Raw genomic sequence first — 27,516 nt, forward strand, 5'->3', positions numbered from 1 at the left:
AGAGGCTTAACCACAGCAGACTTAAAACTAGCAGGGACAACACCGGTTATGAGTGATAAATTAACAATATTGAACATTGTAGGTCCCAGTGCTGGCCATAGATCCTTAAACAGTTTTGCTGGAAGAGGGTCCAGGATGCAGGTAGTTGGTTTTGAAGTTTAGATAATATCTCAAGAGAGATACTTTTAAAACTAGAAGTGTTGTGTCTATAATGTGCTGCTATTGACATGTGAGTTGAATAAAAACTGAGTAAAAGGCCTCACCTTCTCTCCTCCAAACATATTGCTGCTCATTGTGGCCAAACAACTCAGTTTTTGTTTCATTTGACCACAGAGTTTTCCTCCAGAAGGGGTTTCTTTGTCCATGTGATCAGTTGAGCTTTAAGGTGCCATGCCTGGAGCAAGGGCTTCTTCCTAACATGGCAGCCTCTCAGCTCTGTCTTCCGGCTTCTAATTCACTGCAGACTTGCTTTTTGGTGGTTTTTGGTTGACTCTTGACCATCCTGACCAGTTTTCTCTCAGCAGCAGGTCCTGATCGTGTCAGTGACACAACTGTGCCACACACTTTATACTTTACAGTTGATCTTGGGACATGTAACTGCTTTGAAATGGATCCAAGTGACTTTCCTGACTTGTTCAAATCAATAATGTGCTCTTTCAGATCAATGCTGAGCTCCTTAGACTTTCCCATTGTAGTGTTTGTGGCTGAGTCTAATGGCTGTATCAAACAGCCCTATTAAAATGGGCCCAGAAAAGTCACCAGCTGTTGCTGCTGTCAATCAGAATCACTGAGAGGACGTTAAAAGGCCATGGTACAAAGAACATTTGAGTCACACAACTTTCTATGATCACCTAAATTGATTGTTCAAGTTGCTGTATGTATATTTTTGAGTGTACACCATACTTTCTCGTGAGCATGTGATACTTTCATGTGTTCACAAGCTACCAGAAACGTAATGATTTTTCTTTCTGGCCATGTCCCCCTAAGTGGCTCTGTATGCATGAGACAAATAAGAACAGTGAAATCATAATCAAAAATATGAACAATAGGTATACACAGAGCAAGATAAAATACAAGGTCTTTGTGTTTATTCATGGTGCTATTTTATTACATGTCTGCCTGTAATGGCAAATTTAGGGTGCACAAGTAAGAAAGATATTGAAAGAAATGTTGGGTTGCTTGTTTTAAATAAAAAAGGGAATGCCACGATGAAGACAAACATAACGGTGACAAAACTATAAAATGTTGGGAGGACTTCACAGACAACCGTGTTATGAAAACCACATCATGTTTAAAAATTGACAAAATATATACTACGTGTGTACGCTAATTATGTGTCTGATTTAAATGGGCAGTGTGCACGAATGAGGGAAGTGAACTTATGGCTTGTGGCTTATGTATTGTTACAACAATGTAATGTTATAGTGCATTTGCATACATATAATATTTGTACTTTTCTTTTCTAACCCTAACCCAATTTTCAGACTAATAAGGTTGAACCAATAGTTTGAATGATGGTTTTCCTGCTTCATAGTGACACTATGTAGTTTAGGAGAAGAAATTCAAACTCAGAATTTATAATATTAACAATTAACAATATAAATAATACTGTTAATTGTCTATATATATATATATTATATATGTATATATATATATATATTATATGTGTATATGTATATATATATATATGTATATATATGTATATGTATATATATATATGTGTATATATATGTATATGTATATATATGTATATGTATATATATATATATATGTATATATATATGTATATATATAATATATGACTATATATATGTATATGTATATGTATATATATATGTATATGTATATATATATGTATATATATATGTATATGTATATATATATATATATGTATATGTATATATATATATATATGTATATATATATATATATATGTATATGTATATATATATATATATGTATATGTATATATATGTATATGTATATATATATATATATATATATAGTATAATATATATGTATATATAATATGTATATATATATGTATATATATATATGTATATATATATATATATGTATATTATATATATATATGTATATATAATATATGTATATATATATATATATATGTATATATATATATGTGTATATATATATGTATATATATATATGTATATATATATATGTATATATATATATGTATGTATATATATATATATATATATATATATATATATATATATATATATATATATATGTATAGACACAGTATGGAATTGAGTTGTCCTTTAAAGGTCAGTCAATGAGGATCTTTCTCTTCTGATTAAAATTCTTTCCCCAAAACTACAGAGTACTGCTTTAATAAATTAAATTGCCAGTGACCCAGACAGGCTCCCACACAGTGCTACACTTGTTATTGATCTATTGGAAGCGTCTGACTCTGTTAAATAATTTTATTTAACAGAAAAAACATCACTTTTAGGTTCAGAGGTTCAAGTTTATCACAACTTGGGTCATGGTGTTGGCAATTCCTTAGTTTATATAAAAACCGTCTAAATAGTTTGAAGTGATTTATTTGGTGATTAAAAACAGCTACATCAGGATGCTTTTTGTTGACTTTAGCTCATCATTCAACACAATTTCACCCATTAAGCTGATTGGAAAACTAAACACTCTTCAGTACACATGCTCTGCAACTGGATACAGGACTTCTACACAAGCAGACCCCAGAGAGTTCTGATTGACAGTGACATCTCCTCTACGTTAGTGCTCAACACTGGAGTTCCCCAGGGCTGTGTGCTCAGCCCCCTCCTGTTCACACTGTACACCCATGACTGCACTCCCAGACATCAGGAGAACTCTATTGTGAAGTATGCAGACAACAACCATCATCATCGGCTGCATTATAAACAACGATGAGAGTTCATATCGTGAGGAAATCCATAACCGTGGTGCACAAAGAACTATCTACTGCTCAACGTCAGCAAAACCAAGGAGCTGATTGTTGATTTTAGAAAAAAGGAGACAAAGACACACACCCCTGTCTACATCAGCGTAGAGCAGGTGGAGCAGGTCAAAAGTTTTAGTTTCCTTGGAATTATCATCACTGAGAACCTCTCTTGGTCATCAACATCACCACCCTGGTTAAAAAAGCACAAGTGAGATGTCTGCACAGAGCCCAAAGATACTAAAAGACAACACCCCACCCAGCCACAGTCTGTTCACCCTGCTGCCATCTGACAACAGATACAGAAGTATCTGCTGCCGGACCACCAGACTACAGAGCAGCTTCATTCATCAGGCTCTATATTCTCATATAGATGTAGCACAAAGGACTCAAACATAGTTTTGTTTTTTTAAACCCTTGGTAAGACTTTTTAAAAAAAAATGACAATAAATTTACCTCGTAACCTTGTAAATTAATTTACCTTCAAGTAATGTTACTAAATCAGATTGCACAATTAGAAGTTTAGGAATATCGCAGCAGACATTGTAGAATTTGTAATTTGTTTGCTAGGAGTCATCTGTCCTTAAAGGTTACCTTGTGCATCTGAATGAGGTGTTGAGTTATGTCACAAAGCAGTGCTAACGTGCTTGGGATGAGAATGTCATGCAAGTCCACTCACTGTAGGTTAGGAACTGGTCTAATTAATTAGTGTAATTACAACATTAACCAGATAACCTTTTAGATGTGTTGAAGTGTTGCAATAGTTGTAATGATTATTGCTTTAATCTTTAATCTTAAACTTCACTCAAATTAACCTAATTTTTAATGTCATGTTAATCCCCCTTAAGATGAGTACACACTGCCCATTTGGTACATGAAGTACAAATGTAAAACATAACCAGAAAATACTGTAGATACTGATGCCTTGCTTAGTAGATATGAGTAAAGGGATGTCCACACCCAAGAACCATACCCATAACAATAACAATGTGAGCATCCACACTGATGAAAAAATAACATTCTGTTAACAGTGGCACCAAGCATGCAGTGACCTGTTGCTGCTCAATGTTGCACAGAGCAATGAAAAAGAAAATATGGTTTTACAAAGTTCTTCAAAGATGTGGAGTTAGGAGAACCCAACTCTGTTAGGAGAGCTGACTACTTTTGAAGACAAATTTTATTTCATACTTTTGGCTGAGTCAACATCAATTATCCTGGTGATCGCCATAAAGGACCAATATTATAAGAACTCCTGCAATATTATGTTGTTGGAAAAAAGTCCCTGGCTGTTATTCTATAAATTATGAAATCACTCTGAAAGTGATCCAGGCGATATCGTTTCCTGATGTCATTGTCGTTATAGTTGAGGTGTGGTCTCTGCTGACAGTTATAGTTATTGTTCTTGATGTGGAAGGCCCTTAAAACTGTATCAAGTGACAGGAATGTTCTTAATACAAAATGTTGAAGTCACACTTGCAGAGTAGTTTTACAAAACAAAACACACACAAAAAAGACAGAGGTGGCGAATACATAAAGAAAAGGTTATTTCGGTCACTGCTGTCTGCTTCATACTGATAAAAGCCCCATTCTAGTGACACAAGCACTACAACAACAAGAACAATTTAAAAACAATCAAAAGATGTAAAATCCATCATCAACAAATGTTTAAGCCAGAGCTTTACACAAGGTGAAACGAGTAATTGCCCCCGCCGTTGATAAAATCAATCTTTTTTTTGTACATAAATTGAAAAAATATTTTTTCACATTGAGAAGGAAAATAAAATATTAACTGTACAAGAAATGACACCAAACTCGCTCTAAGATTTGAGAGGGTTGCTCGGTTCCCAATGTGTACAATCCCACAAAAAATCACCTACAATTCTCTTTTGTCAATGCTGTTTGGAACACATTTAAAAACACTTGACCTCCAAGTTATTGATAACCAATTCTGATGGTAAGAAAAGCCGTAGAAAAATAATGTACCAGTAATCTCAAGATTAAAAGACCAAATGCCCTTGAAAATGTTTCTTAAAATCTCTAGAGTGTATATATTCCAGAGGAATAAACCACAAATGCTGTAGTTTATGTTCTTTTTTTTCCTCCTTAAAAAAAGTTATTTTTGTCATCAGTCCAGCGGTTGATTTTTTGGCAGTAAGTGGAACAAGAGGGGATTGTGGGGAATACGGGGAAAGTTCTTAGGAATTTTCTGGTGATTTGTCTCCTTCAGGGCAAACTTCACACGCATGGAGGTTAAAGTTTATTGTTCAACGTTGAAGCCTGTTCCCTCTGATGTGGTCTGGTGGTTCATGTCAAAGGCCGTGCAGTTGGGTGTGATGGCTGGGGGGTGCTGCAGTCAATATGGTATGATGTGACACAAGTATGGAGGAAGAGTGGGGGCAACTGACAGGTCTAAGGGGTGATTTAAAGATTGGTAAATTGGGAGAAAGAGAGATGAAAAGATGGTCAGAGAAAAACAGAGAAATATCTTTAGTGGAATTTAACAACCAAACGTTTGCACTTTATATTTAGCTTTAATTTAGATCATTACTACATGTTATTCATAAGGAGGCACTTGATCATTATGAAATTTGATATTGAAATCATAATAATGTAAATGATGGTAATGATGGTTGCAGTAAATTTCAAATAAAATCAGGTGTTCACTAAGTGGTACTTCTCAAATAGAAGCCTGGGAAATGGCCAACACAAACAAAGAAAGGCCAGGGAAAAAACTAAGGCCACGCTGGAATGACTTGTGCTATAATTGTTCAAATGGTAAATTCAATCATTTATAGCCTGGCGGATTCCTCTGGACAATTCTCCTCCACTGCCCTTTTATAATTACACATAGATGGACCCTGGCCGTAGTTTTCCAAAAGCTCCATTTTCACACGGACCAAAGCAGACTCTCGCTGATACATAGACATGTAAACTGAATTGGCCTTTACCTTTAGTATTTTAGCACAGATGTTTGTGCCTTCTTTATCAGCTCTCGCCCTGGTATAACCCAGAACTATCAAAAATTTTTATAACAATGGTGCCTTTTTGATCCTCTCAGTCTGTCAAAACAACTGAAATTTCAAGACACACTTTTTTGTTTACGCTTCAGTAACTGACTTATACCTCTTGTTAAACCCAAATCAAAAAGATTCACCTCAGTTGTTGACTCTGAGTGTTAAACTCTATCTCTATGACTAATTATAAAGACAAATGGAAGCACGAGAATAGACCGATTATACTAGTCTACATTTGGATCATTTCCCTTTCTTGTGTTTGACTTACAATGCAAGATTTGTTTCTGGCTTTACTGTAACAATAGCCAAACAAAATGTAGTCTCACAAGCATAACTTGTTAAACTAATAGTCACCAGCTAATCATACTCATATGTTGTAGTCACGTATTGTCCAACCCGGCTATAGCTTTTACAGCTCAGCTGGCTAGGAACCTTATTTGACTTAAATAGATTAATGAATTAATTTATAATTTGTTGTGTTTTGTATTTATTAATTGACCCATTACTTAGCCTTCTGGTTGTTGGGTGGAGTAGGGAGGTTAGGGGGCACAGGTTCCGTTTGTGAGCCCATGCTAGCTTAAGTTGCTGTGTCATGTGATAGTTTTATGGTGAGGGAATGTAATAATCATATCATCTGCATGAACAGCAGGTGATTTATTGTGTGAAGAGTTCCAATCTTACCAGAGAATGGATGGTTAGGGGCAGGTGAGTGAGGGTTCAGGCTGGATACTCACCTCACAAAGGATCAGTCAGTCTTACTCTGGAGTGATCTCTGTTTCCTGGTGCACAACCACTTTGGTAACAGACATATCCGGGTGCTGCTCTTTTGCCTCCTTAATGGCTTGAGCCAAAGCCTGAAGAATGAAAGAAGGACAACAATTCAGGTGAGTAGAACACATCATTTAATTCAAATGACTGCATGCACAATCTATGAGGCAAATTAAGCATATAGATAATTTCAGATTTACCTATCAGGCACATGTGCATTTCAAACTGAAATCTGTGACGATACACAATTAAACCACCTCTTTATTGCAGAGTTTTGAGAAAAACATTACCCCAACAAAATTTAGTGTGAACAGTGAGGGTTGAAAAAATGTTGTCCATCAGAGACTCTTTTTCGATCATATACATTCCTCACCTTATCGTGATCGATTTCAGTGTCTCCAGTGATGACTATTCTCTTCTCAATGCGAGTCTCAGAGATCCCTCCTTTCACTGTCTACAACAGAGAAATGACACAAACAAAAATTCAAGCTAGCAAAAACACGCATAGCCAAAACCCATCTTATCTAAAAGATTTTTGAATGAGAACTGAATCCAATTTGACATGAAACCCAGGCAACACTTGCCAGTCAATCACCATGTAAGACTGTCTGGTGACCCTTTCTTGGAGAATGATGCAATGGAACATGAATGTATGCATAACATGAATAAACTGTACTGGTAAGGCAATATCTTACTCAAGAATTTAAGACTGAACCCGCATTCAAATGAAAATAAATGAAAATAAATCCCTAGACCTGCAGCATGTCATGCTGAAACATATTGATGAGATGGCACAGCACATCTCTGCTGGCTGTACCAAATTCCACTGGTAACATTAACACACTGACAATAATTATGATTTTTTATCCTCCAATGTTTTGTTTCGGTATATTAAATAGAACATAATAACATAATATTTCTGTTTTTTTTTTTAACCTGTCTTTGTTCAGCTTAGTACATTAAGAGTAACAAGAAACTGTTATAGAGTCAAATTCATTTGAATGTGAAGATCCTTTCAATAAAGCTGCTTAGGTCTGAGTAGGATTAGTATCTGAATAGCAAAACCACAACTTATGTAGCATTTATTAATTCTGTAGCATTACATACTTATAATACTGCTAACTGCCCAATATTTCAATTGACTGATTTCCTATCAATTTTCTGTGCAATATCAGGTGCAATATTCGAGCATTTACCTATTACTTATACTGTTGACTACTGTCACAGATAGGCAATTCTATATATAAATGTACATCTATAGTTAAATGCAGATTTTACAATTATTTTATATTTTACTTCAAGTATATTTTATTTTATTTTTCTTAATCTCATTTCTTGTCTTCTCTATTTATATTTTATTCAATCTATCTATGATGATATCTATTCTAGAAGGAGCTACTGTAATGAACCAAGTTCCACTCAGGGATCAATAAAGAATTATTCGTTGTTTGTTGAAAAGCTCATGATAAACTGAACTGCTGGCTTTACTTTGCTTGACGTAGCAGTTAAAGGAGTATAAATAGTTGGGAAAGTGGAGTGAGGTTGAAGGATGCAAAATATATTTAAGGCTGAGTTGCATTTCTTGAGTAATAGTTAGCAGCTTAATGCATTGCTGTCTTAAGGAAAAGCAAGAGTGGGGGGACGTTGCAGCAGTAAGATACTTTTTGGGATTAAAAAAAAGCGTCTAGCTGCCAGGCCAGTGAGAGCTTTGTAAACCATCATAGATATTATGGATTAGAGGATAAGTTATAGTGTAATTGTCTCTATCTGTTCAAGAATTTTACTGAGAACTGGGATGTTATTATAAGGTTAATGTGGTCAATCATTTTACCCCTTTGGAAGAAAGTAAACATTAATGACTGGATCTATCAGATCACCATCAAAATCCTGGAGGCCCAAGAACAAACCCACTACCAAGAGATCACCATGACCACAGGGAGACAGTTCGAGCCCTCCTATTGTGTTTTTTATTAATGTTTTATTTTTATTTTTATTCTTTTTTATTGGTTTACATGATGTTTTATTCTTTCTGTCTTTAGATATATACATGCAACCACCACGCTGAATTCCTTGTATGTTCAAATATACTGTACAGTACTTGGCCAATAAAGTATTCTAATTCTGAACACTGTGTTCCTTGCTGATGGTCTGACTGTAACTTGGTAACACTGTAAACTACAGTTGATTTGTAGGATTAAATTGCTGGGGTCAATCTGATTCAAAACACAAAATATTTACATAATGAACATAATAAACTTGGTTATTTTTGTTTTTTTAGTTGCAGGATGCAAAAAAAGAGCTCACTGTCATTCATCAGTAATTCACAGGGTCTTCCAGTTAGGCAAAGCTTAGTTACTTAGGAGAGGCTGGTTATACGCACTTCACAGTACCAGAATGTAATGCCTGCACACTTACTCCATGCCACAGAAGTTTAATAAAAACAATGTGTCCATCACATGAACCACTACTGAGCTTCAAAACTTCACACTATGTGATTTTGTTATTTTTAGTTAGAGTTTGAGTAGCTGCGCTTAGGAATGTATAGTTCAAGTACTACAGAGTGATATTTCTGAAAATTTCATGTTTTATTTCCATTATGAACATAATAATACAAAGATGCAAACAGCCATTTGTATACCTTCTTATTTGATTTATTTTTAACAATTAGTGCAGATCTTTTTCCCTACTCTTAAATAACTTATTGAAACCTTGCTCTAAACTAATACATGAAATACATTTGTACTTTATTTCTTGCCAGAGACCTGGCAGCACTTCTGCTCACATTTTCTTCATAATTAACAAAAAATGCAAACAGAAGTATACATCTGCGCATAAGTTTTTAACAGTGAAAATCTTTTTTTCCCCTTATAAATTACATATTTAAACCTTGCACTAGGCTTGCTGCGTAGTCAGTGTTCCAGGTGCTATACCAATTACGTAACTTGGCCACAGTCATTTTATTAAAAAAAAAAATCAATACTCTGATGACAGACGCTGCAATTACAAACTACTGTAGGCCTCTCCTCCATGCAGCAGCGGGGCCAGCAGCAGAGTCGCAACACAGAGTAACAGGAGTGGAGAGAGTTAGGAGAGCTGACTGCAAAAGGTGATGGCGGAGGATTTGTTGTCAAAGTGAAAAGCAAAAGTGCCTATTCGGCAATATGTCGGAATGCAGAAAATGACCACTGTTTTGCTCTGTGGACGCATTTCTGATGAACGCCAGCAGTGAACTGACTTTGAATTTCCAAGTCAATAAAGTCAACTCACTTATTTTATAGAATTGTGTTTGTAATTTAATTGCATATGACAGTGTTGTTTAAATTGGTGTGAAACAACTAAAAAACGATAATTAAATAAAAAGATAATAATTTGCAGGCCAGATTACATTATATCTTTAATAAAACAGAAAACGTACATTTACTCCACAGTATACTTATGTTGTGTTGCACAAATAATTTGTGTATATATGTAAATGTAAATGCAAACAATTCATATCAGACTTGTGAGGCCACATACACATTAAAAACCTAGTATCCCTGATTTTGATGAGAACTACTGGCAGACCGCTTATAGTCTCCTTAGTCACTCTGCAGCACGTTCTTAAGTAGTATGGTGTGAAGAGTCTATATTGCTGGTACAAGTGAATGAAAGTGGTAAGTGGTGGTTTGTATTGATCTCTATTTACTGATTGTGGGGCTGTTAGTGGGCAGACCTTGGTTATCTGGGTGGTGGTGGTGGTGCTGATGGTCTCGGAGGTGATGGTCTGGGCACTCAGCAGCACTCCTGTGTCCCTTTCTGCCAGGCTGTCCACAGGCTGTGGGAGAGACAGCTTTTAAGTGTTACACAATATTTAAGCATACTCAATTATCTCTCATCTGTAATTTATATTTGTGAACTGTAATTTGTAAAGTTGTGAGACTACTACTTGAAACTACAGCTGGGTATTGAACCTCAGAACTTTTTTGAACCGACCAAAATATGTCCTGAAATGGTGTTGCATATCTGAATGAACTGGTTATTTTTCTTGTCTTATTCTTTGATCTAAAAATTTCTGATTCAATCAATAGTTTCCAAGGGGCAAGGACAGGAGAGGAATGAAGCAGGCAGGAGGGAAGCAACAGAGAGCCAAACATCAGCAGTGGGTGAAAACGGCATGTAGAGCCGGTATTATTTTACATCTCACTCTTTAATTGAGAATTTATCTTCATCAAACTTGAGCTGACTGTAGAGACACAAACTAAGACAGTTGGTGTGTTTTATTTAGTTTGACTAAAGTGTGTGGCATGATGAGTTAATGGTAACACTTTACAATAAGGGTAAATTAATTAACATTAGTTAATGCAGTAGTAATCGTTAACAACAGTTAATTAATATGTCTAGTGATCATTTACAAATGGTATTCATGTTCACATTATTCTTTATATTCTTTATAAAGTCGCTAAATAGGTAATACAGTAATAAGCATTAATTAACAGTTAATTAATACATTAACTGTTAATAATAAGCGTTAAAAGTCACAATGATAACATTTGTTATTACAAATGAACACTATATACTATAACAGCATTTTAAACATATGCCAGTAGTTGTTTTTTATGGCCGAAATTCTGAAATTGGCCGTCAAAAAAACGAGTCAGGCGTTACACTCTGGACTGCACCGTAGACCAGCAAAGGGCTGGTCTAAAATCAATGGTGCATTATTCACATTATTCAGGTAGTAATATACGCCTATACGGACGGGTCCAGAGGCTGCTTTCAGTTATCCTAAATGTTTCCATGGGCGCAGTAATGTAACTGTAACAAATATCGTGGCACATTTAAGCAGTTAATCTAAAAGCTGAAGAGAAAACTCTCCAGAGAAAACAGAATTAAACTTTTAGCTTCTTAAATAAATATTCCTCAACAGGATATCAGGATTTATCCGGACAGCTGCTTCACACCAAACTATTTTACTGTATGAATCTGAACTGTGTATGAGATCGTTTCATATGTAGAAAAACACAGAACATTCACTAACAGGAATTACTAAACAATCCTGCTGGTGAGTCAGGAGTTTTCAATAATCAACGAGGTTTATTAGCTGTACCTTATGCACCAAATGCACATGTTAATGTAGAGATACACATATCATTTCTGCTGCTGGAGGATCGCTGCAGGTAATGCCATTCATTTTTTCTCATAGAGACATATTTCACCCACCTGCATCCCACCCGCTATTGATCAGGATGATAATTTTTATGACCCATCCCGCCTGATCCACGGACTGAGACCGGCGCATCACTATTACACACAGAGAGAAGTGCAGCCATGCTCCTCCTCCTCCTCAGTTAAATATCAGTGTACTTTATCATATGCAGTCAAATAGAGTTGATGATGGGGCAGATGATTGTGAAACGGTGGTGGCAGAAGGCCCAGCAGTGGATGGCCACATACAGTGCCTATAAAAAGTATTCACCCCCTTGGAAGTTTTCCCCTTTTATTGCTTTTATAAATGGAATCATGGTCAATATACAAAAAATATACAAAACAAAGAATTTACAAAAAAAAGCTTTTTAATGTCACAGTGAAAACAGATTTCTACAAAGTAATGTCAAATAATTAAAAATACATAATGTGAAATAAGTGATTGCATAAGAATTCAGTTGCATTTACATACTGGTGCTAGTATGGAGATCACCTGAGTGCACTGAATGTGTCTCAAGTGATAGTGGTATAAAGACACCTGTGTCTGAAGGTCCAGTCACTGGTTAATCAGTACTCCTGGCTACAATTACACCATGGAGGCAAAAGAACACTCCAAGCAACTCTGTGAAAAGGTGATCGAAAAGTAGGGGATGGATACAAAAACATTTCCAAGTCACCGAACATCCCCCGGAGTTCAGTTAAATATATCATTAAGAAATGGAAGGAATGTGGCACGTGTAAATCTGCCTAGAGCAGGCCGTCCTCACAAACTGAGTGACTGTGCAAGAAGGGGACTATTGAGGGAGGCCACCAAGACACCTTGACAACTCTGAAGGAGTTAAAAGCTTCAGCAGCTGAGCTGGAAGAGACTGTATACAACAACTGTTGCCCGGGTTCTTCACCAGTCAAAGCTTTATGGCCGAGTGGCAAAGAGAAAGCCACTGTTGAAGAAAGCTCATTAAATCTCTACAAGAGTTCACCCAAAGGCATGTGGGAGACTCCAAGGTCAACTAGAAGATTCCAAAATGGAGCTTTTTGGCCATCAGACTAAACGCTATGTTTGGCAGACACCAAACACTGCACATCACCACAAACACACCAATCAGCAGCAGGCCCTGGCTTGTAAAGCTAGAGGGTAAAATGAATGCAGCAAGATATAGGGAAATCCTGGACATGCAACAAAAGCTTCACAGAACTGGTCGAAAGACAACGAGGTGAATGTTCTCAAATCAACTTTGAAATGTGCGCACGTGGATCAGCCTCATATCCCCCCCTCTCCCCACCCATATTCAACCATAAAGGGTCAATGCAAAGCACCTCATAAATGTTAAATAGGTACTATGTAGTTTTGGAGGAGATCTCAGAATAACTTAATATTAATATAACAATATTAATGAATTAAAAATAAAAACTAATTTACAAACTCACTCCAGATCACTGTTGAATGAATTTCTCTGATTCAGAAAACAAGTCGTTTATTGGTGAGGTGAAGGTTACAAAGCACATATTGTTAATTCTTCCATTCATGTTGTCCTTCAGTAGTGCGAGGACAGTCTGTGCACTCAGCAATATGTCTGGCGCCACAGTGTTTGTATGTTTACAGCAATTGGATTGACTGCTTCATGTGCCAAAATGATTGCGCCAATCAGTGATATCTGCCACACTGCGATATCATCTGAAAATGGAAGTTTGAATAGGACTGTCAAATTAAACGCGATAATAACGGATTTATGCAAATTCCTTTTGACGCCGTTCATTTTTTTAACGTGCAATTAACACACACAAGTTGTGACCTTCGGCCCGTTCCATAGTTTGGGTAATCAGGATGCGATGCAGCAGTAACGTTGTGGATGGCAGCAGAAACAAAACTCCTTGAGCAGAAATGGATAAAGAAAAGGGTCTTTTGAGTGGTAAGTTCAGCTTCACAGCCTTGCCAGATGGTTCTCTCAACAAGAAAAAGTTTTTTACATTTACTGTCAATATGAACTGAGTTACCATCGGAGTACGTCCACTCTCAACAGGTACATTTAGAACAGATAAAACAGATGATTAATTGCAAGTTAACGGTTATGGACAATCATGCGGTTAATCGCGATTAAATATTTTAATTGATTGACAGCCCTAACATAAACACAATTTATTTATTGAACATTTGTTAGGGTGGACTTGTAATATAATAAAAATAATATCCTAATGAGGATATGGAGTGTAATGTTTGTGCGTGAGCTGTCACTGGTTTTATTCTTTCCAAGCTTTGATAATTTATACAATCTATATGTGCAAGTGATGAGGATGTGCCGGGTGAGAGGACTGGAGGAGGCAGTGTGTGTGGACAGGGTACAGTACGCTCTTTGCAGCACACAGTGTGCTCCTGACAGCACTGTCATGTTCACTGCAGCAATTTTAAACACAATAAATATATGACAGCTAAAATAAAAAAACTCACGTAACGTATATACTGTAATAAGGCCCCTGGTCCCCAGACCCTCAGGATACCCAAAGGCTCCAGGTTCACTGTACATGGTAAAATGGTAATGGCTGCATTTAAACAGCAACTTTTTCCAAAACATTTTACAATTTGCGCCTTAGTCACCCATTGAAACTCTCACACCGATGCCAGTGAACTATCATGCAACGTCCTGGCCTGCCACAGGTGCCAAATATGTGGCAACTAGGGGCCTTCTAAATAGTTAATCTATGGAAATACTAAATGACCATTTCTTCTAACTGAGATAAAAAAAAAGTTCTATATCCTAGCTTAGTGAGTTTAGCTGATTTCAACCCATTGGCAGAGGTCAGACAAGCTTGTGAACATAATTATATTATGTCAACATGTGTACTAGGATAGCTTTAAAATTAACACTGCATTGCATACAACATGAGACAATTAGGACAAATAACTGCATTTAATCAAGACTGCAGATAATTTATCAAATCTTCTATTTTGTGTTCAATTCCCTGAATTTCGCTCACCTGTGGTGACTCGTATGTGATGGTCTTGGTCTCAGTGTGAACTAAGGGGATGTCCTTGTATGTCACACTTCCTCTCAGAGAGTTTGTGACATCTGAGATGGTGATTGTCTGCATCTTTAGCACAGGAGACTAGAGGGATCAGATAAACAGTCAGCAACAAACTTTTTGAGGGCTCTTTGAATACAAAATAAAACCACATACTCAGTGGCAAGAAATTGAATATTGATTAGGGACTGTATTGCTCTGTTTGAACAGAAGAGGGGACAATCATACTGTTCAAGAAGACAAGACTCCCGTTATTATAGGTTCCACCTGAGTTCTCATTAGACCCACCCAACTCCGCCTCTGATTGGTTGGCTTCGTTGGTTGCATTCTCTATGCTTGACTCAGACTGTTAACACAGACAGTAGATCTGGTAATGTCTGTTTTTGGTGTTTTTTGAGCTGTAGTAACACTCCTTTTCACACCGACACGGTCTTCTGCTGCTCCTGTTGGGGTCACTAGTGTCTCTAGGCTTGTTGGATGGAGCAGACAGGTTGGCTGTCTGCAGGGTGGGCTGTCGCTGGGCTCCCCTGCCACCACCCGGCCTGTCTGCTTCACCTAACAGGCCCACAGACACTGCAGTAGCAACCAAAGTGACTGAGAGTTTACTGGCAGGGAAACTTTGGCTCACAATCTGTCGCATAAACACAAGACAACTCCTGAATATACAGTTAGGAAATAATAACGTGTCAATTACGAACAGAGATTTTCATGGCTCTGGTCGTCTGCTGGACAACAAGTGTCTTTTAAAATATGTATGTACTGCCACGAGAACACAATAAATTCAGCATAATTAGCATGATTAAATTACCATACAGAAATTTGTAATCTGCAAATAAAGATACTGTTTTCTTATATAGCTGCCAAATATTGTGCTCCTCAATAACATAAGCCTAATAACCAAATATACTCATAGACATTGCGCATTGCAAGGCACGTGAAGAGGATGAAGGAATATTACAACTAAAACTCAGTTAGTTGCACACATACGGCCATTCATCTCTTTCTGAACAACAACATCCTGTCTACACAGGAAATGAGATAAGGTAACACTGCTGCATACAAACTGCCAGTAGGGGGCTCCAAAACAACTTTTTGTTGAACTTTTAGCAGTTTGGATGCTGCTGCCAGTTTTACTGCCCACTGCAGGAAATGTTTAACTGACACAATCACCCGTCATATTTTCATGTATAACCTTGAATCATGCAGGAACTTTAAAACTGCTTTTGTGATCAGTTGGTGGTTGCCATTTTGGCCAAAGAAACATTTAATAGAAAATGATAAGACTCCTAGGTCTCACAATCTCTTCTCTCAAAAAGTTTTCCTTTCTGTATTATATGTACTACATTCCGGGAAAACTTGCTTGATTGTTAGGCCCACAATGTCCTAGCCTCATTCTGCATATTTTTACACAGTCTCTTTGGTTTCCAGAACAATAAGGGGCTTTATTAATCTGAGGATGCAGGGTAAAATAGTGCCTCCCTTTTCCCATAATCCCTGCCATTCTCTTCCAACACCCTCCTTGAGTTCCACTTTTCCAAGGGATATATTTACATTTCCTTTCATTAGGATTGCCTTTGCCATAGAATCGGCTATTTAATGTCCCTCAATTCCAACATGCCCATGAACCCAGCAAAACTTGACTTTCTGTTATGGGTAAGTATCAACACTACTGCCGGTGCAAGACGACCAATATTTGTTTTGTTATAGCCTGATAAAACACTTTATAACATTGTAATGTGAACCGAGACAACTGCCAAGTTCTCTACTAATTCTCCCTACAACACAATTTCTCATCTCTGGCCATTATTTTGCCTAACTCTGGTCTGTCCCTGATCTCTTGGATGCCTAGCAGGCTCATAGTTACAAGGTTGTCCGTTGTATGCATAGAATATACATTTTCAATCTCCTCAGCGTCAATATTATTGAGAGCCAAAGTCAAGCCCCTTCCGTGGCGGCCATGTTGGCGTTGGTGACGTGTGTTGAGCGAGACGATGTAGTTCATAGAGCAGTATAACACAAAACTAGATGGTATTTTCCTTTATTTACAACAAACTATGTCTTCATTGACTTGGAAAAATGATCTTTTAAATTGACAAACATCATATGTGTGATTCATGGCAAAACTCAAACAGGATCAAAAAAATATTTGTCTCTCTCCATTCACTACTATACATATTTTTTTTCCGAAAAAAGGTCCCATGAGGTCCATCAGAGGGGCCATCATTAGATGTGTAAGTAAAACTCTCTCAAAAAAAGGCTCTAGAAGTCACTTTGTATATGTTTATTTTTTTGAAAATCTAGTTTCAACATTATTTTCCTATACATTGATTCACTGGGGTCTCTAACCTGCAATACCCACTTTAATGCTCTCATTTGTGCAAAAATTGGGGAGGTTTGAAAAGCCCAACAACAGAGCCTAAATGCTTTGGTCTGCAGAATATCTTACGAGCACTGACTTAACAGCAGAGCCATAAACAAAACATCTTTATAATCAAGCACAGGTCTTATCATTACTTGTATATTAAATGCATGGCCCCCAGTCAAATTCAGCCAGACTTCTCATGATATTTAACACTTTATCACATTTTATTAGTATTTTTGCAATATGAACATCAAACTATCACCTCGTTTTTTTTTATTTTTCACTCTCTCTCGTAAAGATCCATACATGTGCAGTCCAAGGTTGTGTAACTTCCTTCTGAAACCAAAGATAATAAATTTAGACCTCAAAGCAGAGACTTTAAAGCCCCATTTGTCTGAACAGAAACTAAAGCCATTTGAACTTGTTTAAAAATACACTCTGCATGTCTTCCTCTTCTTCAAATGGCACCATCATCTGCAAATAAAGACTGATCAAACCCTCTTCGTGTGTATCTAAATATATAATTTATCAGTATGTTAATTGGGCTCATTACGCTTGTGGGGTACCATTTTCTATTTCCTTACTGTCTTTATCCCGTCTGTTTCCTTTAATTTGTTTTATACATTAATTATTACCTTGTCTAGTTAGTCTATATGTTCCCCTCTCCATGTTTGTCTTTGTGTGTTCAGCATTCCAGCCTTTTGTCAGGTTAGGTCCTCAAGTGATTTTTGCTTTGTTTCACCTCAACCTTGCTTGTTATTGGATTTTGATTCTTGCCTGCTCCCTGTTGGACTTGTATGCCAGTTTGACTCTGTATGACAGCATGCAGAGTCCAGAATGGGATCACTGTTATCAGTGATGGCATCCTCTGATAGCAGTAATCCCATTAAAATGAACTGACAGCCAGAAATGTTGCTGTATAAATGCAGCTGTGACTCCAAGATAAATCAAGTATAACTTCTCTCTTTGCCAGTGCCAAAGAGAGAAGATACATTTTGCAGCTAGGCAACCAAATATTATCTTCAACAGTTATGCAGCCAACTGTTTTTTATAACCAATGGTGGTGTCATGTAAGCAACTACACCATGCCCCAAGAAGTATTACTGCTTCAATTTAAGGCCTTTAAAGGGTATATGCACAGCATGACAGTACTGGGCTGAGTACTCCAATCAGTGATGTATTAGATATTTAAAAGCAAGCAAGCAAATAAGCAAGATATTTACTAGATTTTAACTAGAAGCTTGACCTGTCCAGTGAAAAACACAAATCTTCAGTTCTGATAATTATCGATGATATAAAAGTTAATAAGTTGATACATACATACATGCTTCTACATGTCTAGGAAGTCCTCCTGTTAGGCTCATGAAACCCCTTCAAAATTATTGTTATTGTTTGGTTATGGTTGTGCTCATCTTTAATCTTCACAGATTAAGATACCTCAGAAATTCCCTGAACTACAGTCGTCAAACCAAATGTTGCTCAGAATGGACATGTGCAACACTTAATCTTAAAGTCATGACTCTACATTGATCTAAAGCTTTATCCCACTCAGATATAGTTATATTATCAGACCAGTTTCAATAAAGGTATAATAATGGTTGAATCTATATGACAGAAATGGGTAAGTAATAAATCGGTTTAAAAAATGTAATTCAATATTTTTTTCTATCAGAGAGGAGAGGCGACAGGAGATGAGAAAGGAGAGGAGCAGGAGAAGACGAAAGAGAAGAGAGGAGGATTGGAGAGGGCTGTGTTTTATTTTTTAAGAAACATTATATTATTTTGTGCTATGGGCGCTTCATAACTAGGTCAATTAACGTTAACACACCTGCGAGTAACGCGTAAATGGAGAAGAGGACTATAACTTTAGAAACTAATGTTATATTATTTTGCGCTGTCACACACTTGTCAGTAAAGCATATAAACGGAGAGGACTCACAACTTCATAAACTAAAGTTTCTACTTTCGAAACTTGTAAAGTTGTATTTTTTCCTTGCCACTGCTGCTTCATATCCAGGTCAATTCACACACCTGTGAGTAAAACATTAAGCATATAAATGAGGTAGTTGGGCTTACACGATTATTTCAGCACAACGATAGTATTGGGTATTGGGTAGGCAAGCAATGCTGAACACAGAGTCAGGATTATCGTCACGTCGTCAATGTAACGTCACATCATCAATCAGTTAATGTTTGATGTTTCCTGTTTGCTGTCACATTTTTCCACTCATATCGTAAAGCATCTTTTTAAAGACATTTTGAAATACTTTTTTAAATTTTTTTTTATCAAATACTTATTTTATCCAAGACAGTAATGACAATAACACAATATTGAAAGGCGAGACATGTGAGACACAAAGACATAATAAAGTTTTCCCTTGAAATCATGTCACATAATCATCGCCAGTTAACAGCAGGCTGTGGCTGCCAGGGAAAGACAATGATATTCAGGCGGAAGTGTGACAAAGAGTCGGTAGGACAGACAGGATGACAGCCACTTTTCCATGAATAAATTCTCTATTTTTTTCCTCACATAAGATGTCCAAGACACCTACCCTACCACATTATTGTTGTTTGGTCCTGTAACGTTGCTTTGTGGGTTGAAGTGTGGGACATTTCTCTTTTATTTGACGAGGGAAGGATTTGTTTAGTTGTCAGACTGTGAACGCCATCACACCATCACAGCCCTGTCCCGCGCTGCCAGCTTACCCTTACACACAAACGTCGTCTTGCCTCTGTTGCTACCTCTGCTAGCGGATCAGAGGCAGAACGAAACCGTCCCCCGATTCCGCCTCTCTAGAGGCGAGGCGGAATAAAGGTGCAAAATTCCCAACTTGATAAGGCAGTGTGAATGGGGCTAGAGAGAGAGAGATGCGGGCCCAACAGGACCTGCCACAGCATGGAGCAAACATGCCAATAAAAGCCGACCAGTGCAATGCCTTCTCCTTCTTCATCCCCATTCTTCATCCTCCAACCTCAGACACAACATCTCCTCCTTCCCCAACAGCCTCATCAGGTTCAACACATTTTCTCATGGTTGAACACAGTTGGTGTTTATAATTTTAAGTGTAGGCTATGATAGGAAATACTAGATTCAAACCTAAGATTCTGCTTTAGTTATTAAAGACTGTTGTTTTGTGGTTTCTGTACATTTCACAATTCAATCACTGAACGTGTACCCATTATGCTTATGAAAATCATAATTAATTATTTCCCCAGAATTAATATGTGTGTTAACAGATCCACTCACTGTGTTCACTTGTTACTGGGCTGACTATAAGGTCATATATCTGGTCGAGTGATTAACAGTAATCTTTATTATAGCTTTTATTAACATCATATTAACATCCTCCTTTGCACAGACACACACACACCTTCTTCACATTAGCAAATATGAAAAAGTCCATCATCACCAAGTGGCAGATCAGTGTACAGTTTTAGATGATAAAGTACAGTGTAGGCATATTCTCCATTGAAAACAACAGTATATTTGTTCAATACTGCACATATGTATGTGTCTTACCCATAATAGTCCTCCATGAAAGTCTGTACATATGAACATTTAAAATAGTGGGCACATACAGCATGACTTCTGACGACCCATAACTGATCTGATAATTTGATAAATTGAATTTGTTTGTTATTTTGCATGACTAAAACTCACTAAAACCTGAAAGCCTCTCATATTTCGTTCTTTATCCAAATTTTGAGGCTCTGTCTTGACCTTGTAATTTGAATACATTTAACATTTAACAGATGTGTGTTAAAAGGCCCACATCAATCTACACACTCCTGTCATGATAGGAAAAGCATAGGTTTTAAAATAATAAGGGCTCATGGCAGTGTTACAGTGGGTGGCATGCACTATGCCTGGACCCTGAAACTGAAGCAGCTCAGTGCGATTCAGCTATTATTCATAAACTGCTAGCATATTGATATTACATGAAAAAACACCTTTCAACAACTTGGAAGTTTTATAATGATAAAGTCTACGGATGATCTGACACTGTGGAAGAATGTATGTCTTTTCAGGAATAAATGTAGTATGAAAGTACTGTTGCTGTGTATTTTCTGCCCAATTTGGTGGACTCACCACTGGTTGCAGCTGGCCGTTGATGCTTGCTGTGCAGAAAGGCAAGTTGATAGAAAGACGCTTGTCCCACTCACTGGGCCGAGACTCTGGTACCGACTCCATGAAACTCCTCTTCAGCTCACTGATGCTAGTGTGGTGACGCATGATCTCAGTCTGGGTCTTATCTACGTCCTTCAACAAGAATGTAAAAGTCAGAGTAGGTAGAATAACAGTAATAAGATAAGATAAGAGAGAAAACAAAATAAAAAAAATGAGAAGGGAAAAGGAAATGAGAAGACTATATGACCATATGGAAAATTAAGGTTATATGAGTACAGAAAGGATATAATGATGAATGACCCAGATTGGAAAAAGACGTTGTAAATTATTCTTTGACTCAGTTTGGATTTTTCAAAAGCTTGGATTCTTCTACTTCTCTTGGATTGAGTCTGCCTATTCCTAATGGCATGCTGAGGCCATGGAAAAGGTATTTGTCTGACAAACCAGACACCAAACAGCATTGGGAGGAGTCATCATCTGTTTTCCTGTGATCTGGGATGTATTTTCAGCCCAGCTGAAGTCACTGAAATTTGGATTTTACAGCTTTTTCTAAACCCCCCACACTTGGGTTATTGACAACAGAACAAAGCAGCAGATGCACAGAGGATGACTCCTGATTAGTGGTTATTTATAAAGCACAGAATCACTGGCTTACAGATTATGCCTTCATCAATGCTAGCAAGAGGAGATGTTTGATGACATATTAGGAGGTGTCATGTATCTCTGGAAAACCTGCATATGGAGAGCAGGTCTGTTGGGACAAAAGCAATGAAAATAAATGATGTGCACATCCAGCATACAAAGGAAAGAGACAGGCAGTCCATACACTAAATATTTCAAGCTTCCAAAAATTATAGTAAATTAAGACAGCAGAAAGAAATTAAATGGTGTTGGCTAATTATGTATAATTATAACATTTTACACATTTTTTGCAAACCCTGTTTTCAGGGTCATGAATGAACTTCAATAGCTACAAACATACCCTGTTAAAGCAACCAGATTGTTGATAACAATTATGTTTTCAAATGGTAATTGTTTTTTTCTGATCATTGTTATTTTGTACCATGTGATCTACCTATTGAGTAGAGTTTTTCTTCAGTAAAATGTTGCATTAATACATTTTAGCATGCTTGCAGTATTCAGTAGGCAGACTTCTTGTTTCTTCCTCATGGGATCATAAAAATGAATGTATTCTCTATGGGGCGCCGATTGTAAAGTTGCGCATGCTAAAATAAACAGCAACTTTTCGACACATTTAGCACCAAACCCCATTAAAAAAACGTACGTGAATTTTTTAATATTAGCCTACTTTTGACCAGATTTACAGCAATATTTGTGAACTTTGTGATATTTACTTCTCTTGTAAAAATATAATGTCAATGTTAAATCTAAATGTTAAATATTAAATATAAATGTTAAATCTGAATCTAAATGTTAAATATAAATATAAATGTTAAATTTAAATCTAAATGTCAAATGTTAAATATAAATCTAAATGTTAAATCTAAATGTTAAATGTTAAATCTAAATGTCACGGGTGAAACAAAATATTTAGCTAATATGCAAATTCACACTACCAAAATAAAAGCTACCGAGTGCTGTGGTGGCTCTACTGTGGTGGATGCTGTAGCTGTCGCTAGCCCTTTTCACACAGAGAGCCGGAGCGGCGGTTCGCCAATTCTCCGCTGTTGGTTGTTCACACGGAGCCAAGCAGCGCTGGCATGAAGACGCACCGCTGTGTAACTCACACAGAAAGCCGGCGCTGCGGCTCCTAAAGAGGCGTGGCGGTACACGTCATGTTGATGACGTCTGTGTGTTTTTTTCAAGGTGTTTCCCCAGGTGTCCTCCATTGACAGGAGTCCTGTCAATCTAAACATGTACCCACTGACTGTTTATAATCATATGGATGCTGTTATAATGTGTATTGCCGCCAAAACGGCCCTACCAATGTTTCCAGCTGAGTCTCTGGACATGGTGGCAGGCAACATGAGAGCACGGTGAGGAGACGTGACTAACAGTGCAATGCAATCACTCGCCTGACTACCCGAGGAGACCGCAGATAGCGCTTGTTCGCGGCAATGAGCTTTTATTTTGGTACTTCCGGTGATAGGCAGTGTGAATTTGCATATTAGCTAAATATTGAGTTTCACCCTCACATTTAGATTTAACATTTAGCATTTAGATTTGGATTTAACATTTAGATTTAACATTTAGATTTAGATTTAACATTTAGATTTAAATTTAACATTTAGATTTAGATTTAACATTTAGATTTAATATTTAACATTTAGATTTAGATTTAACATTTAACATTTAGATTTAAATTTAACATTTAGATTTAATATTTAACATTTAGATTTAGATTTAACATTTAACATTTAGATTTAGATTTAACATTTAGATGTAATATTTAACATTTGGATTTAGATTTTGTATTTAGATTTAACATTGACATATTTTTACAAGAGAAGTAAATATCACAAAGTTCACAAATATTGCTGTAAATCTGGTCAAAAGTAACATTTTAAAATTAGCATATGTTTTTTAAAAGTGTTTTTTTTTTGCTAAATGTGTCGAAAAAGTTGCTCTTTATTTTAGCATGCACAACTTTACAATCGGCGCCCAATAATTCTCTACTTCACATTCAAACAGCTTAACAGTGATTTAATGTTCTGCTTGAAGAATTAAGCTGGAAGCAGTGCTGGGGTAGACCTGGAGGCTAAGCTAGGCTAAACACATCCTGGAGCTCCTGGAGATACAGTAGCTCTCTTCAGGACACAGAGCTATTTACCAAAATGTTGTTTTAATATTGTACAGCCTTGAAATGGCAGTTTGATGTGTGTGTGGCCAGCATGTAATCCATACATTTACTGCATATTTAAATGAAGGCAGGCTGAATCAGAGAAGCAAAGACATACAGCAAAGACACATGAAGAGGGGTGTGACATGACACATTAGTTGCAGGCTGAGGTTGTACCCGGAGCCTGGTAATGATGTGGTTGTAGAGGACAATAAAAGTCAGTTCAGCAGAAGGGATTACTAATAATTATCCATGGGTTTGTAACTGTGTGTGTCACTACACCTAGTCTTTTGATCTAATGACAAAATAAAATATATTAATTTATGCAGCTCTACAAGGAAAATTCACCAACATTAGTGTTTCCAAGCTAATGTAACATATCATCCCTCTCTGATCACAGTCATCAGGGCAACAGAAATTCAGAGTCACAACAAACAGTAACTACAGCATTAGCATTGTTGGGGAGTTTGGAGTTTTTACACTACATTAATCAATGAAAAGAAACTAGAAGAGAAACAAAAGTGTCCAGAATCTTCTAGTGAAAGCACAGAGACATACATGACTGGGGAAGGACAGTAAAGTATTTGCTTTTTTGGATTTTGTTTTCTTAGAGATCCACGTCTTTACATTATTGAAAAGAAGCATAAGTATTGTTGACTTCAACAGTAAGTACATTGTAAGTTTGTACAGTGGTATTATAGCTTCTATCTCAGACAGTTTTGTTTATTTCAGCACCAAAGGCCAAGCTGCAGTACCAGTTTAAACTGAAAAAAGAGACCTTCCCCAGTAGTATATTTCAAAGAAATAAAATATGAAATGACAAAGACAATGTCAAAGTGAAATGACACTACTTGCATGAGAATCAGAGAGGAAAATAGTGCATGCCATGCCTCTAGGGTTAAGCTGAAAACAAAATGAGAAATTAAGAGAAACAGGTGTCAAAGCAAAAAGAAAATCAACAATTACTGACGCAGGCAGAAAAACATGACAGCAAACAGCCAGAACAGATATCTGAAGACTGAAGATACAAACCTCCAACATTAAATTGCTATGTCTGATATAAATAGTTTCTCCCTCAAGTTTCTTAGATCTTTTCTGTGGAAAATGAGGAAAAAGGAAGAGCTGGTTGAATTCATTCAAACATTTTATTATCTGCTTTGCAATGGAATCCACTGAGATGATGTGAACAACAAAAATTAAAATAAATATGAGGTTGCAGGAACAAATAGGTTGGGTTGCAGTTCCCAGTGGGCCCAGCTCAGCAGAGGACAGGTGAGGAATTCAGTAACATGCACACCAGTTATGTGTATGAGAAGCCAGGCACACTCACTGCTGTGAGGAGAAGTCACATGCTGTGCATGCAAAGGCTGCTGCAGTGCAGTGCAGTGTACAGGAGATGCAGCATCACGGTGTCTGCTTTTCACTACAAGCATTTTCATATTATAAAATTATTTTCTCTTGTCATGATGTTAACATCACAACTGTGATGACAACACAACAATTTGAACATTTACAATTTTTATTTCCTGATAAAAATGAGCTCATGTATATATACATAAGTTAAGTTGTACACTGATATACATTGACAGTCTAAACTGAATATATATATGTATATATATATGTACATATGTATACATATGTATACATATATACATATATATATATATATATGTATATATATATATATATATATATATATATATATATATATATATATATATATATATATATATATGTGTATACAGTCTAAACTGAATATATATATGTACATATGTATACATATGTATACATATATACATATACATATACATATACATATATATATTCAGTTTAGACTGTCAATGTATATCAGTGTACAACTTAACTGCATAACTGCTACTCTGGCTGGCTGGCAGCATATAAATTCAATTAGGTGTGTGGACAGCCAAATGGTACTCAGGTCTCTACATCCAGCAGTTACAGTAAATTTGGAGTTAAAACAGTCTAAATTAAGTCAAAACTGAAATTAACAAGCAGGTATGTGTGAAAAACAAAAGTATCCTCTCTCTTACAAATGTTATTTTTTAAGCCACTATACCCAGATGTTTATTTTCTGAAGAAGAACCCAAGTTTTTAACAAGAAACACTTGTTGTCCTTGGTCCATCAGGACGTTCTTATACAGATGATAGGACATGCAAGAGTCTTCACAGAAAGACAAACAACGGATTAAAGCACTCTGTGTCTCTGCAAATGAAAACAGCACTCTCAGACAACTGAAAAACAAAAATATCAAAAAGATACAAAAGTATCTTCATTTGTGACAGATGCAGAGATGGGGGTGGTGAGTCAGCAGGAATACCAGCTCAGGAGCGTGCTAACCTTCCTCACTTGCACCAACTCCATCTTTGTTTTGTCCTGAGGAGAGCGCTGCTCCCCCACCAGAGGAAAGACATAGTTAGTGTATGTTAAGGTCCTTTGTCAGTGTACCTGGCCAGTGTAGCAAACATCCATTTGTAATACAGTAAAAAAACACGTGCGTGAAAGACTTAAGTGGTGTAACACTTCCTCTGACAGTTAAACTATTAACTACTGACTGAACTGAATATATAAAATGTTTTTCAAAAACTTAAATTCTGAAATAAAAGCCTATAATAAAATAATGGCCAAGTGTCCAGCATGAACAAATAAAAGCAGCGAGTTCCTAAAAAATAATGAACTATTATAAGAGCTCATGGTAAATTTAGCATAGTGGACATTCTCACATCATGCTCGCATTTCACTTTTAAGGGGAAAGACTGGTTTAATAAAGCAATTAATTCTGGTCACTTCAACTTTTTCCATTTTGATCAGTTTAAAACTGCTGTCATATTATTTTTCATCAGTGTGATTTAGCACTTTGATTCTTCACATATTCAATCTGGATTAGGCAATAGCAGAATTTTTTGTCTGGTCATCAACAATTGGAACTGTTGTTCCTGTAGGGTGTATTACATCACAATATATATTGCTATTGTGATATACAATTACATTTATGGTAGAAGAGGGTTTTATCCATATTGTTACTCCTATTAGGCAAGAGACAAATGATGCCATGTGAGCCATTGGAAGGCTTTTATCGATACATATTTTTGAAGAAAGTTTAGAGTTCTGTTGATGGTAGCTTACAGTGATATCAAAAAAAGGCATGGCTCTGTTGTTGTACTTATGGAATTACTGCTGTGAAAATGTACATTATACTGAACATTATGGTAAATGAGTAAACATGGGAGAAGTGTTGAGTTTTCATTAAAAGGCAAACTGAAACAGTGAAA

General features: G+C 36.6%; 1 protein-coding gene across 1 annotated transcript in view; it reads right to left on the reverse strand.

Annotated features, from left to right (window-relative positions):
* Window positions 1-6,716: 6,716 nt before the first annotated feature.
* epb41a (erythrocyte membrane protein band 4.1a) overlaps window positions 6,717-27,516 on the reverse strand; it is a 45,605-nt gene continuing 24,805 nt past the window's right edge. The window contains exons 13-20 of the mRNA XM_073463078.1: window positions 26,585-26,632; window positions 25,258-25,320; window positions 25,081-25,128; window positions 21,387-21,557; window positions 14,887-15,015; window positions 10,442-10,558; window positions 7,103-7,183; window positions 6,717-6,815 (exon numbers count right to left, since the gene is read on the reverse strand). Of these exons, the coding sequence (XP_073319179.1) occupies window positions 6,717-6,815; window positions 7,103-7,183; window positions 10,442-10,558; window positions 14,887-15,015; window positions 21,387-21,557; window positions 25,081-25,128; window positions 25,258-25,320; window positions 26,585-26,632 (756 nt within the window). The remainder of the gene's footprint in view (window positions 6,816-7,102; window positions 7,184-10,441; window positions 10,559-14,886; window positions 15,016-21,386; window positions 21,558-25,080; window positions 25,129-25,257; window positions 25,321-26,584; window positions 26,633-27,516) is intronic.

This window comes from Pagrus major, chromosome 3 (assembly GCF_040436345.1).
Source record: "Pagrus major chromosome 3, Pma_NU_1.0".
In the NCBI taxonomy this organism is placed as follows: domain Eukaryota; kingdom Metazoa; phylum Chordata; class Actinopteri; order Spariformes; family Sparidae; genus Pagrus; species Pagrus major.